The 10,997-nt window shown below is 61.9% G+C and overlaps 1 protein-coding gene across 1 annotated transcript in view; it reads right to left on the bottom strand.

Moving 5' to 3' along the window:
- Positions 1 to 3,786: 3,786 nt before the first annotated feature.
- The window catches only part of SCNN1B (sodium channel, non voltage gated 1 beta subunit), a 33,851-nt gene continuing 26,640 nt past the window's right edge, over positions 3,787 to 10,997 (bottom strand). The window contains exons 5-12 of the mRNA XM_014530007.1: positions 10,373 to 10,812; positions 9,977 to 10,084; positions 8,124 to 8,241; positions 7,223 to 7,298; positions 7,077 to 7,134; positions 6,384 to 6,445; positions 4,909 to 4,984; positions 3,787 to 4,674 (exon numbers count right to left, since the gene is read on the bottom strand). Of these exons, the coding sequence (XP_014385493.1) occupies positions 4,306 to 4,674; positions 4,909 to 4,984; positions 6,384 to 6,445; positions 7,077 to 7,134; positions 7,223 to 7,298; positions 8,124 to 8,241; positions 9,977 to 10,084; positions 10,373 to 10,812 (1,307 nt within the window). The 3' untranslated portion in view covers positions 3,787 to 4,305. The remainder of the gene's footprint in view (positions 4,675 to 4,908; positions 4,985 to 6,383; positions 6,446 to 7,076; positions 7,135 to 7,222; positions 7,299 to 8,123; positions 8,242 to 9,976; positions 10,085 to 10,372; positions 10,813 to 10,997) is intronic.

The raw sequence follows: 10,997 nt of genomic DNA, 5'->3' as shown, positions 1-10,997 counted from the left end.
GGGGCGTGAAGGGGGCCGGAGGCAGCTGGGCGACGGGGCCTCGGACCTCTGATGAGGACCGGCTTTTCTTTTTTAAAACGTGCAGATGGTGTGGATTCTGTTTTTTTGCCGGTAGCTTTGTATCTGTTACGAGTGTACTTGTCTACAGGTAACAGAATAATGTAATCTGAGTGACTCACACAAATAGGAGTTGATTTTTCTCAGTAACAGGTGTCAGATGGTGGGCCTCGGGCACCGATCCAGTGTGGACGAGCAAGCCCAGCCTCTGACCCGACCCTTCCCTGGTCCTTGTCCTAGCAGGGCAGCTCCTGCAACCACGAGGGGGTGGGGCAGGAAGCAGAGGCGCTGAGCAAGTCTGTCCCTCTCCTGGGGAGGCAGAGCCCCACCCGCTTCCTCCCAGGCCTCATTGGTCATTTTCTTGGTCACCAGGTACCTCCCCGGTTGCAAAGGAGGCTGGGAAGGCCGGGACAGGACTGGCTGTACCAGGGTTTCCCAGTCCTGGCACGAGCGACATTGGGCCTGCCCTGTGCACCTTGGGATGCTTCCCAGCCTCCCCCAGGCCAGGCTGAGGGGCTCCCCTAGTGTGACAGCCAGCGTGCCTGCAGACCTTGCCCCAGGGCCTCGCCTCCAGCAGAGAAACCCGCTCAGCCCACTCAGGATGTATCGCCTGGGCTGGGCCATCACAGCCCTGAACAGACTGGGCTTTGTTAGCAGTGGGAGGGGAGGGCCAGTGTCTCGCAGGGTCCCCTGTGGGGACTGGACGGGTGCTGTGCTCTCGGGACAGGACCGTTCCTCCCCTCCGCCTCCCAGCAGCCTCCCTGTCACACACAGAAACCGAGGTTTGGAGAAGTTCAGGGGGTTCGCCTGGAGTCACTCAGCTACCAGTGGCAGGGCCGGGCTTAGAGCGAGCCTGTGACCGGCACCCCCTGCTCCTGACCACAGGGCGAGGCAGGCAGCACCACCTGGTCCCACCTGGTCGGACCCGCCCCAGGCCGCCAGGATCTGTCTTGCTGGGTCACCCAGGGTTCTGGCACATCTGTCGTTTGCCCTGGCACCAGTTTTGCTGGCCCGGAAACAGCACGCTGTGAACTCACACCGAGGACAGGACTCTGGTTTCTGCTGTGGGTCCCACGTGGGGCTGGCAAGGTGGAGCCTGGTTCCTGCCTGGAAGGAGGGAGGCCAGAAACCTGGGCGGTGCGGCGTGCTGATGTCTGTGCCGTCTCTGCGCCAGTGTCCGCCAGGAGTGCCGCTGGGCTTCCAGTCCCAGCCTCGCCACCTCCCAGCTGCGACCTGGGGAAAGGCAGCTCACCGAGCCTCATTTCCTAATCTGAGAAGCGGGCCTCGTGGTCCCTGCCTCAGGGGACCCTGAGGTCCGGTGGGGGCAGCGGCCGTGGCACAGGCAGCCGACCTGCTCTGTGGAGTGGAGGGGGAGCCACAGAAGGCCATTTCCTGGGCAGTCTGGGCCCTGGCAGCCTAATTTCCAGCCCTGAGGCTCTGGTAGGGCCCCCGGGGTAGGAACAGGACAGTGCGTCTCCCCATCTGGAGGGAGAGGAGTGCCGTCTGCCGGCCCCGAGCGCCTGGCACTGTGTTCCAGGCCGGGGCCATCAGTGCTTCCGAAGAGAAGGGCAGCAGGTGGCCCGCCAGCCGCTGTCTCACGTCTACAGGCACCTCCGGGGCAGGAAGCAGCATCTCCCACTCCTGCTTCACGCTGTCTGAACAGAGCCTGTCAGGGTGTTGGAAAGGGGCTGCCTCCCTGGGTTCGCCCAAGGCTGGCAGGAGCCTCTCCCACCCCCAGGCACAGCGATCGATGGGTTCAGAAGAACCGCATTCTCAGGGCTTTTGCCGGGATGCTGTGGAGGAGGACCTATGAACCAGGAGGTTCTGTTTGATTCCTGGTCAGGCATCATGCCCAGGCTTGGGCATGCAGGAGGCAGTCGATCAAGGATTCTCTCTCATCGGTGGTCTTTCTCTTTCTCCCTCTCCCTTCCTCTCTAAAATCAATAAAAATTAAAAAAAGAGGAGGAGCTTCCGGCTGTGGCTGCTGAGCTGAGGGATGGAGCCTGGGAGGGCGGGGAGAGTGGCAGGTGGAGAGAACCTGTGTGAGAGGGATGTCCACACAGAAGGACGTAAAGCCAGCAGCTGGAGAAGCCACCAGATCTGGGTGAGCCCCTGGGCTTTTATTACAAGAGCCCATGTGTCCCCCTCCCCTCTTCTTTGTTAATCCTCACCCGAGGATATTTGTTCCATTGAGTTTTAGGGAGAGGGAGAAAGAGAGAGAAACATCGATGTGAGAAAGACACATCGATTGGCTGCCTCACACACGTGCCCGGCGGGTTGGGGATCAAGCCTGCAACCAAGATGCGTGCCTTTGACTGGAATCGAACCCGGGAACCTTCAGTCTGTGGGCCGATGCTCCAACCACTGATCCACACCAGCCATGGCCCATGCGTTAAATCAGTTCAGATGAACTTGTGGCCAAAGGAGCTAAATACGTGTTGCTCTACGTGCCCCACAGCAGCAGATGAGACAATAAGCATGAAAGCCCTCAGGCCCTGCCATGCCCACTGGCAGCAAGAGGATGAGGCTGGGTCTTCCTTCCTCGCTTACTAGAATAATAGCCATCCTGGGTACCTTTCTTTACCCCTCTGAGTCTCAGTTTATTTACCTGGAAGATGAGAATTAAATGAGATGAGACTTAGAAAGTTCTTGGCCTGGCGCCTGGCATGTGGTAAGAGCTTGATACAATACAACCACTGCTTGATAGCGAATGACAGTAGCGAGTGTGGTGACAGCAACCACTATGCCAATAGTGTAAGTAGTCATAGCAGCAAACATGGCAATTACTAAGAGCTGCGACTCCAGCCTGCAGACGCCAGGCTTTCCCCAGGCCCTCCCTCCGCCAGCCCCGGCAGTGCTGCCCGGCCAGAGAGGCTCCGAGGTGCCACCTGGGATCCTGAATCGGAGGCCAAGGCCCCAGGTGTTAGGCCAGCAGCGGGGCCGGGCCCTGGGCGCCAGACTGTAGCCAGCGCACCTCCCCGCGGCAGCGGTCACAGGCCGGCAGCGCCAGCCATCGCTCCTGCCAGACCCATTCTCCTTCCGTAACAGCTCCCTGACCTCTGTGTGGGGAGCCGCAAAGGTTGCCATATTTAGCAATCAAAACTACAGGATGTGAGCAGTTAAATTTGAATTTCAGGAAAACCAGTGAGTAATTAGTATAATATATCCCAAATATTAAATAGACATATTTCTACTAAAAAATGAACTCGTGGTTTACCTGACATTCGTATTTCACTTGGCTGCCTGTATTTTATCCGAACCCGTGACTCCCTGGGGCCAGCGGGCCTCAGGTGTGGGCAGGTCTGAGCGATTCAAGCAGCCTCTGCAGCTGGCCGCACCGGTGGCCAAAGGCAGGCATGTGACCAGCGGCGGCCACTGGGGAGAAGGCGCTCTCCCAGCTGCTGGCGCCCTTGGCGTGGCCTGTGGGCTGCACTGTGAGCACAGCCTCCGGAAAGCAGAGACCGGGCAGTCTCTGGAGCTGCTGGAGCCGAGCCAGCCGCGTGGTCCCCTCCCCTGCTCTGTCCTTATAACCCACGCGATGACTTGGGTGGTATTAAAGAAGTCCCCAGGCCGCTGCTTCGGGGACAGCTGGAAAGGGACTTCAAAGGCCACCTGCTTGGGGCCTCTCCTTGGCCAGGCCCTGCTCTCCGGCCGCAGAATGTCCTTCTGCCCCCGAGATGTGTCCGATACTTCCACTGCCCCATCCGACGAAGAACACGGCTCCACGCGGTGTTTTCTACTTTTATTTTCTAGAATAAAACACGTGCCACCTGGCAGCCAGCCCCGCCCCCGCCTGATGCTCTCCTGCTCTGCACAGCCATTGCCCTCACCGATCCCACCCCGGAGGCCAGCCACCGGGAAGGAAAGGCCGCAGGTTCTGGGGGTGGCCCGGCTCTGGAGCGGATGCCGACTGGCTGGAGGGAAGCGGCCGGCCCCCAGGGAAGGTGTCCTCGGGTCTCTGGAGCCTGGTTCGAGGTTGGGGATGGGCAGAAACCAACCGAGCACACAATTCCCCACTCCCGACAGCACCGCGAGCCTACGCACCCTCGGCCTGGGGCTGGGACTGCTGGCCTCTCTGCAAGAGACAGACTCGACTGGACACCTGTCAGCCCTTTGGAGAGGGCACGACGGAATGAGGCCTTGGGCCCTGGTCTCGGCTCCTCAGGTCCGAGTTCTTGGGCTGCCCAGGGTGGGCAAGGGCAGGGGCAGGAGCAGGGGCAGGGGCAGGGGCAGGGGCAGGGGCAAGGCCTAGATGGCATCACCCTCACTGTCAGACTCAATGACGTCCAGTGGCTGCAGACGCAGGGAGTCATAGTTGGGGGGCGGGGTGCCCGGGATGGGCAGGGTCTGCTCATCGGGGTAGGCCTCAGGGTTGGCCGTGTCAGGCTGGAAGGCAAAGTTGGTGTGAGCCTCCACCAGCTCGGCCACGGTGGGCGGGGGGCCGGCGTAGCGCGCCTGGGCCCGCCTCTGCCGCAGGCTCTTGGAGAAGGCCACCAGCCTGATGACGGTGATCCACAGGAAGTCGATGACGATCTCCGCGAACTCGATGAGGCACAGCACCGAGCCCCCCATCCAGAAGCCAAACTGGCCGCCCAGATTCGAGAGCAGCCAGACGATCTGTGGGGGGCAGGGGGCTGAGAGCCTGGCGGAGGTGGGGGCAGGCCACAAGGCCCTGCCTGGACCCCAGCCTCCTGGGTCCTGTGAGCTGGGCGGTGACTGGGAAGGGGCAGGGGGACCATCTCAGCCCAGGGAAACAAGTGCTTAGAGACCTTCCTTCCTAACGCCTCTGTGGGCAGGGGACCCTCCTGACCCGCAGGGTGCAGGGCAGAGGGGTCAGGAGCCCAAACTCACGTTATTAGCTGCTGACTCCTCAATGGTACGATAGTTGAATTCTTGGAAGTAGATGTTGAGTTTGACAATTCCCTTCCTGCAGGAGGCAACAGGGACTGGTGCCCTTTCCCGGACACACACACACACACACACACACACACACACACCTGCCCAGCCCTCCTCTGCTTGAGCTTGGCACAGGCCAGTCCCATGAGTGGCCCCTCTGAGCCTGAGTCACAAAAGGCATCTCTGCCCAGCGCCCATCCTGTGGGCCCATTTCTGAACCAGCTTCCTAAGGAATACTCTGGCCCAAGATAGCCCCTGAGAGCTCCCCTCTCCCACCCCCAGGGCGGCCCAGCCCACATACAGGAGACGCTGCAGAGAGTCCGCCCTAACCCTTGCCCCTGTTAGGAAACCTGGGGCAGAGAAGGGTGGCCAAGTGGGCTGCGCCCTTACACCCGGTGGCCCTCGGAAAGGCTGAACTTGGTGGCCCACGTCCAGGCTTTACTTTTCTGAACAATTCTTACTCCTCCTTGGAGGGTTAGCTCCAGCACCACCCCCTATACAGACCTCCCTTATCTCTCCTGGCAGATGGAGGCTCCTTCCCACTGTGCTCCCACAGGGAGAAGCTCTGCTCGCATCAGTCTGTCCTCTAGATTCAGGTTTCCTGATATATGCACCTCGTGTCTTTTCTGTGCTCAATGCATGTTTGTGTTGTATGAATGGAAAGATGGGTGGATGGCTGGAGGATGGGTGAGTGGAATAATGGAAGGATGGATGATGGATGATGGATGGATGGGAGGATGGATGGAAGGATGAATGGATGGATGGATTGGTGGATGGGTAGAAGACTGGAAGGTTGATGGATGGATGGATGGATGGATGGATGGATGGATGGATGGATGGATGGATGGATGGATGGATGGATGGATGGATGGATGGATGGATGGATGGATGGATGGATGGATGGATGGATGGATGGATGGATGGATGGATGGATGGATGGATGGATGGATGGATGGATGGATGGATGGATGGATGGATGGATGGATGGATGGATGGATGGATGGATGGATGGATGGATGGATGGATGGATGGATGGATGGATGGATGGATGGATGGATGGATGGATGGATGGATGGATGGATGGATGGATGGATGGAAGGATGGATGGATGGATGGATGGATGGATGCATGGATGGATGGAAGGATGGATGCATGGATGGATGGGTAGAAGACTGGAAGGATGGAGGGTGGATGGATGGATGGATGCGTGGATGGGTGTATGAACAGGTGGCAGGAGGAACAGGCTCTCCTTTGGGAGTGGTCCACTCTGAGGCCCCTTGGGTGGCTCTCTCACTCCCAATGCTGCCTCCTCCAGGCTTACTCCCAGGTCTGAGCAGTGTGAGAAGGGATCTGAGGAGCTGCCCTGTGTCCAGACCCCTCTCCTGAGGCCCTTTTCTGCCTCCCCAGCCCTGCCCATACGCCAGGCTTACCTGCTCAAGGTGATATTGGTACTTTGGTCCCGCTCCTGAGACAAGACATGGAAAATCCAGTCCTGCAACCCAAGGAAGCAGCTGAAAAAAATGGGGCCTGCAGCACTCCCTCCCAACGAGGGGCCCTGCTTCCTGTGTGTGTGTGGGGGCACCGCTGCACCTGCTGAAGCTCCCTGGGGACATGCGTTGGTCGGGGAGAGCGGGGAGGGAGGGAATAGTGCGCGATGTGGCTGCTGTTGTGGGGAGGAGGCACTCAGGTCTCCAGACTCTTCCCCCAGAGACTCAGCCATCCTCTGCCGGCCTTGCCCACCTCTGGCCCCGGCACTTGCTGCCCCTCTGCCCAGTCCTGCTCCCCGGCCCTGCCCACTGCCAGGTCCTGCTCCCCGGCCCTGCCCACGGCTGGCTCAGCTTCATCCTCTGCTCCATCACCTTTTTAGGGAGCCCTTCCCTGACCGCCATCTAAAGAGGCTTTCCCCATCTCTCTCTCATCATCCGGCTTCCTGGCTACAATCACCCTACTCTGCATGGTCTTATTTCTGTGGGCTGACCCTTTGGCCAGAATGCAAGCACTGCAAGGACACAGGACTCTGTCGTGGCTCACTGCACAGTGGCTGGGAGTGGAAGAAAGGGGGGGAGCGGGGAAGAGGCTCCCTCTCCAAAGCTCCAAGCAGCCTGCAGGCCCCACCCTCTCACCTCAGAGGCCTCAGAAGGCCAGTCGGCCATGGAGATGGTCATCTTGTACTGGGTGTCACTGGAAGAGAGAAGGCATTCCCGTGGCTGTCCCGCCCCGCAGCACCCGCACTGCCCTGCCCGCCCGGACGCGCCTGCACCGCACTCACTTGCAGGACTCCTTGCACATCCGGATGCAGGTCTCCCTCTGGCCCAGGCTCTGGCGCAGCTGCGAGTAGCAGTAGACTGAACAGGGAGAGGGCAGACTCTGAGTGGCCTTCCCGCTGCTCTCCTCTCCCCTGGGAGCCCCGGGCTGCCCTCTATCCTCCGGGCCCTGGGCCTAAGGTCTGGGACTGGTTGGGGGGCTCTCCTCAGGGAGCAGGGGCAGGGCAGCTCCCTCTGCGGTCACCTCACTCCCGTGGGGCCAGGGTGCAGGGCTGTGTAGAGGGACACAAGTCTCCCTGCTTGTTCCCACACTGCATTGGCTTTAAGAGGTGGTGGGACTCTGCCTGCCGTCGGCTCCCCCTTTGGTGTTGGGACCCTGGGCCGTAAGGATCCAGCTCAGGGCTGGGCCCCTCCTCTCTTGTGGCCTCAGCTTTCAGACCTGGGAGGCCCCCCTCCCCCTCGCCCGCACCCCACAGAGAGCCCAGGAGAGCTGCCCTGACAGGACAGTGCTGAGGCTGGCGCACGTGGAGGCAGGAACCAGTGCGCTAGCACAGACCCTGAGCGCAGGCTGCGGTGCCAACACGCTGGCTGCTGGCACCACAGGACACAACACACCACTGCCCTTCACACGAATGGGGCACACGAATAGCACACGTGTGCATGCGCCACAGTGGCACGCCAGGCTCACACGTGTGAGGGTGTGTATGTGGCACAGACAGCGCACAGACGGTGTCGCTCCCGACACAGGTGCGGAGGGGAGCGGTGGCCCAGGAGGGGTGCCGGGCAGGGGCTGAGCAAGCCGGGTACACCGGGTCCTGCTGAGGGCATGGACCTGCGCCTCCCTGGCATCAGAGCCTTTGTGGACAGGGCCCGGCGGGCTCGGTGCCCATGGCTGGGCCCACTCACCCCAGTCTGGGAACTCCTGGTTGTTGCAGTACTTCTGCCCCCGGGGCAGGGGGTACAGGTAGTGGCCGCAGCTGCAGTTCTGGATCATGTGGTCTTGGAAGCATGAGCGAATACAGGCCTGGGGAGGGGACAGGAGGCTGCGATGACCAGTGGTGTCCCCACCGCAGCCCGCAGGACGGGCCCAGGGAGCTGGGAGTCAGGGGAGGCGTCCCCCCTGCGAAGTGGTGGTGAGGTGGCCGAGCTGCAGAGGGATGGGGCCACTCCCCGAGGTGCTGGGCCCTGAGCACAGGGGACCGGCGGCTGCTCCACATGCGGACGCTGACACTTGGCTGCAGCTCTTGTTACAGGCCCAGCGGCCTTCCGAGCCCTTTACACAGGCGGCCCAGGAGCAGGAGCAGCTCTGAGGGGACGGCGGGCTGCCTCCTGCGCCGTCTCCTGGGGGACCGCTCAGGGGCGGCCAGCTGGGAGGGCGGGGAGCCTGGGCTGCCACGCCGGGCAGGATGTGAAGACTCTCCGGGGTCGGCGCATTCCACCCACTGGCATCCCCTCAGACCCGCTGTGTCTGCAGCAGCGATTCCCGCCCTCGGAGCCTCGGTTTACTCGTGGGTGAAGCAGGGTGGCAGTCACCTGTGGGCTGAGGGGGAGGGCCGGGCCTGGCCTGGTCCCTGGTCTGGACCAGGAAATGGGGGCAGGCGGCGGAGCAGCCTGGGGGAGGGGCAGGGTGACGGGGGCTCTGGCTTTGGGAAGCAGGTGGTGTCTCCAGCCCCATGATGGAGCTGGGGTTGGCACAGGTGCCCGGGGTCTTTGCCAGGGTCTCTGGCCAGAGGTGCTATTGCATTGAAAGGAGCAAGAGGTTTCCTGGAAAGAGGTCTGGTGGGCGGAGCTAATGCCTCCGTGGCCTCCTACACTCTCCCTGTCTCCCGGGGGCTGCCCCTGCTGAGGGGACCAAGCCTGCTGGGCCGAGTGTGGGGTGGAGGGGGCCAGCTGCACGGGTGGGCGGGCAGGTGGCCACGGGGGAGGTCAGCTTCCTGTGACCACGCCAAAGGGAAGACCACCCCTGCTTGGAGCGCTCGGACATGGAGGCGGCACTGGGCTTCCCCCTTGCTGTGCCTCAGTTTCCTTATCTGCCAGGCAGACTGGGCAGGGAGAGGAAGTGTCGGCCAGTGGTTACTTTTGTCACCTTTGCAAAGATTGAGTCTGCCCACTTCACTGGGACGGGCTGGGGCTGGCCTCCCGGGCTGCAGCAAGGGGGTTTAGGCCAGAGGCAGAGAGGGGCTCGCCCGGTAAACCGACGAGGCGTGGACTCACTCCAGCCTGAGGCTCTTAATAATCGCCGCTGCACTGGGGTTGTTGGGTGGAGTAAGTGATCGAACATGGGAAGTACTTGGCAGAGTGTCGCCTAGCACACGATCAGCCTGCTATTAGCACTTAATTCACACTGATAATAACTAAATAGCATATATAATAATTAACAACTGCTGTTAGTGTATTATTCCCTCGTGGGGTGTTGAAAGAATCAAACGATGACGTAACACATGCAAAACCTTAGCTCATACACACACGGGTTCTGCGTAGGGCCCCAGAGAGAGACCCTTACAACCCAGGGCATCCCCACGGGCACCCTGCCTGCCGAGGGGGATGGCAGGCGGGCAACCCCGGGCCCTGGTGAGAACCCGGGGACTGGACAGGCTCTACAGCCCCAAGTATCACTACATCCACGGAGACCCCCCCACCCTGCCACAAACCCCAGCACAGTCGGCCCTGCCAGCCCTGCCAGCCCAGCGATCCCAGAGCCTTAGGCCTCGGGCCGGGCGACCGGACGGCCCAGGGCCAGGAGGCAGTGCCGCCGCTACCTGGATGGAGTAGGTGGTGTTGTGGTCACTGTAGAGGTTGCGGATGGGGACGTCGGAGCCGTTCACTGTGCACTGGCTGTAGGGCTTGCCCTTTCGCTCCAGCTTGTCCTGAGTCAGAGAGGTTGTTCGTGGGGACCCTGGTCAGCCCAGGAGGCCCCCGCACCTGCCTGCCACTCAGCAGGTGGCTCTCAGGCTCTGCAAGGGGTTGGAGAGCAGTGGCCCAGCAGCTGCCAGCGGTGCTGTCTTCCCCAGAGCGCGGCTGCCCTGGGGCCGAGCTGAGGGCAAGCAGGGGGGACCGCAAGGGAAGGCCGGACTGGAAGAGGCCCCAGGAGTGGGGGCCTAGGCGGGCGGGCTGCCACCCTCACCCCTCAGGCGCCCCTGGGGCCGCGGCCGTACCACCAGCACCCCGATGGATGTCTCCGTCCCCGACATGGCGTAGATGCCCTCCTCTTTGACGAAGGGGTACGACCGCTGCTCGTGGAGCAGCAGCCGGGCGCCGGCCGTGGATGTGAGGAAGGGCACATAGTCCTCCTGGCCCAGGTCCAGGATCAGCTTCAGGCCTGTGGGGGGAGGGGCCGAGGGCTGCTGCAGGGAGCCCGCCACCCACATGTCCATGCCCCCCAGCAAGGGGGCCTCCCTGGCCTGCCCAGGAGGCCGGCTCCGCTTTGTGAAAGTCCAGCCTCCTGTCTTCTCTAGGCCCATCCTAGTCCCCGCCGCCGTTCTCTCCTCCTGGGCTCCTCTTGCTCCCCCACCCACATGGCAGGCCGACCAAGGGCACCGCGGCTCCACCTCGCCACCCACATGTCCATGCCCCCCAGCAAGGGGGCCTCCCTGGCCTGCCCAGGAGGCCGGCTCCGCTTTGTGAAAGTCCAGCCTCCTGTCTTCTCTAGGCCCATCCTAGTCCCCGCCGCCGTTCTCTCCTCCTGGGCTCCTCTTGCTCCCCCACCCACATGGCAGGCCGACCAAGGGCACCGCGGCTCCACCTCGCCTCACAGTCAGCCCGGCTCAGCCCCGTGCTCCT

The sequence above is a fragment of the Myotis brandtii genome, unplaced genomic scaffold (assembly GCF_000412655.1).
Source record: "Myotis brandtii unplaced genomic scaffold, ASM41265v1 scaffold707, whole genome shotgun sequence".
Lineage (NCBI taxonomy): Eukaryota > Metazoa > Chordata > Mammalia > Chiroptera > Vespertilionidae > Myotis > Myotis brandtii.
Note: the sequence above shows the minus strand (reverse complement) of the source record. Positions and strands in the feature narration are given on the sequence as shown.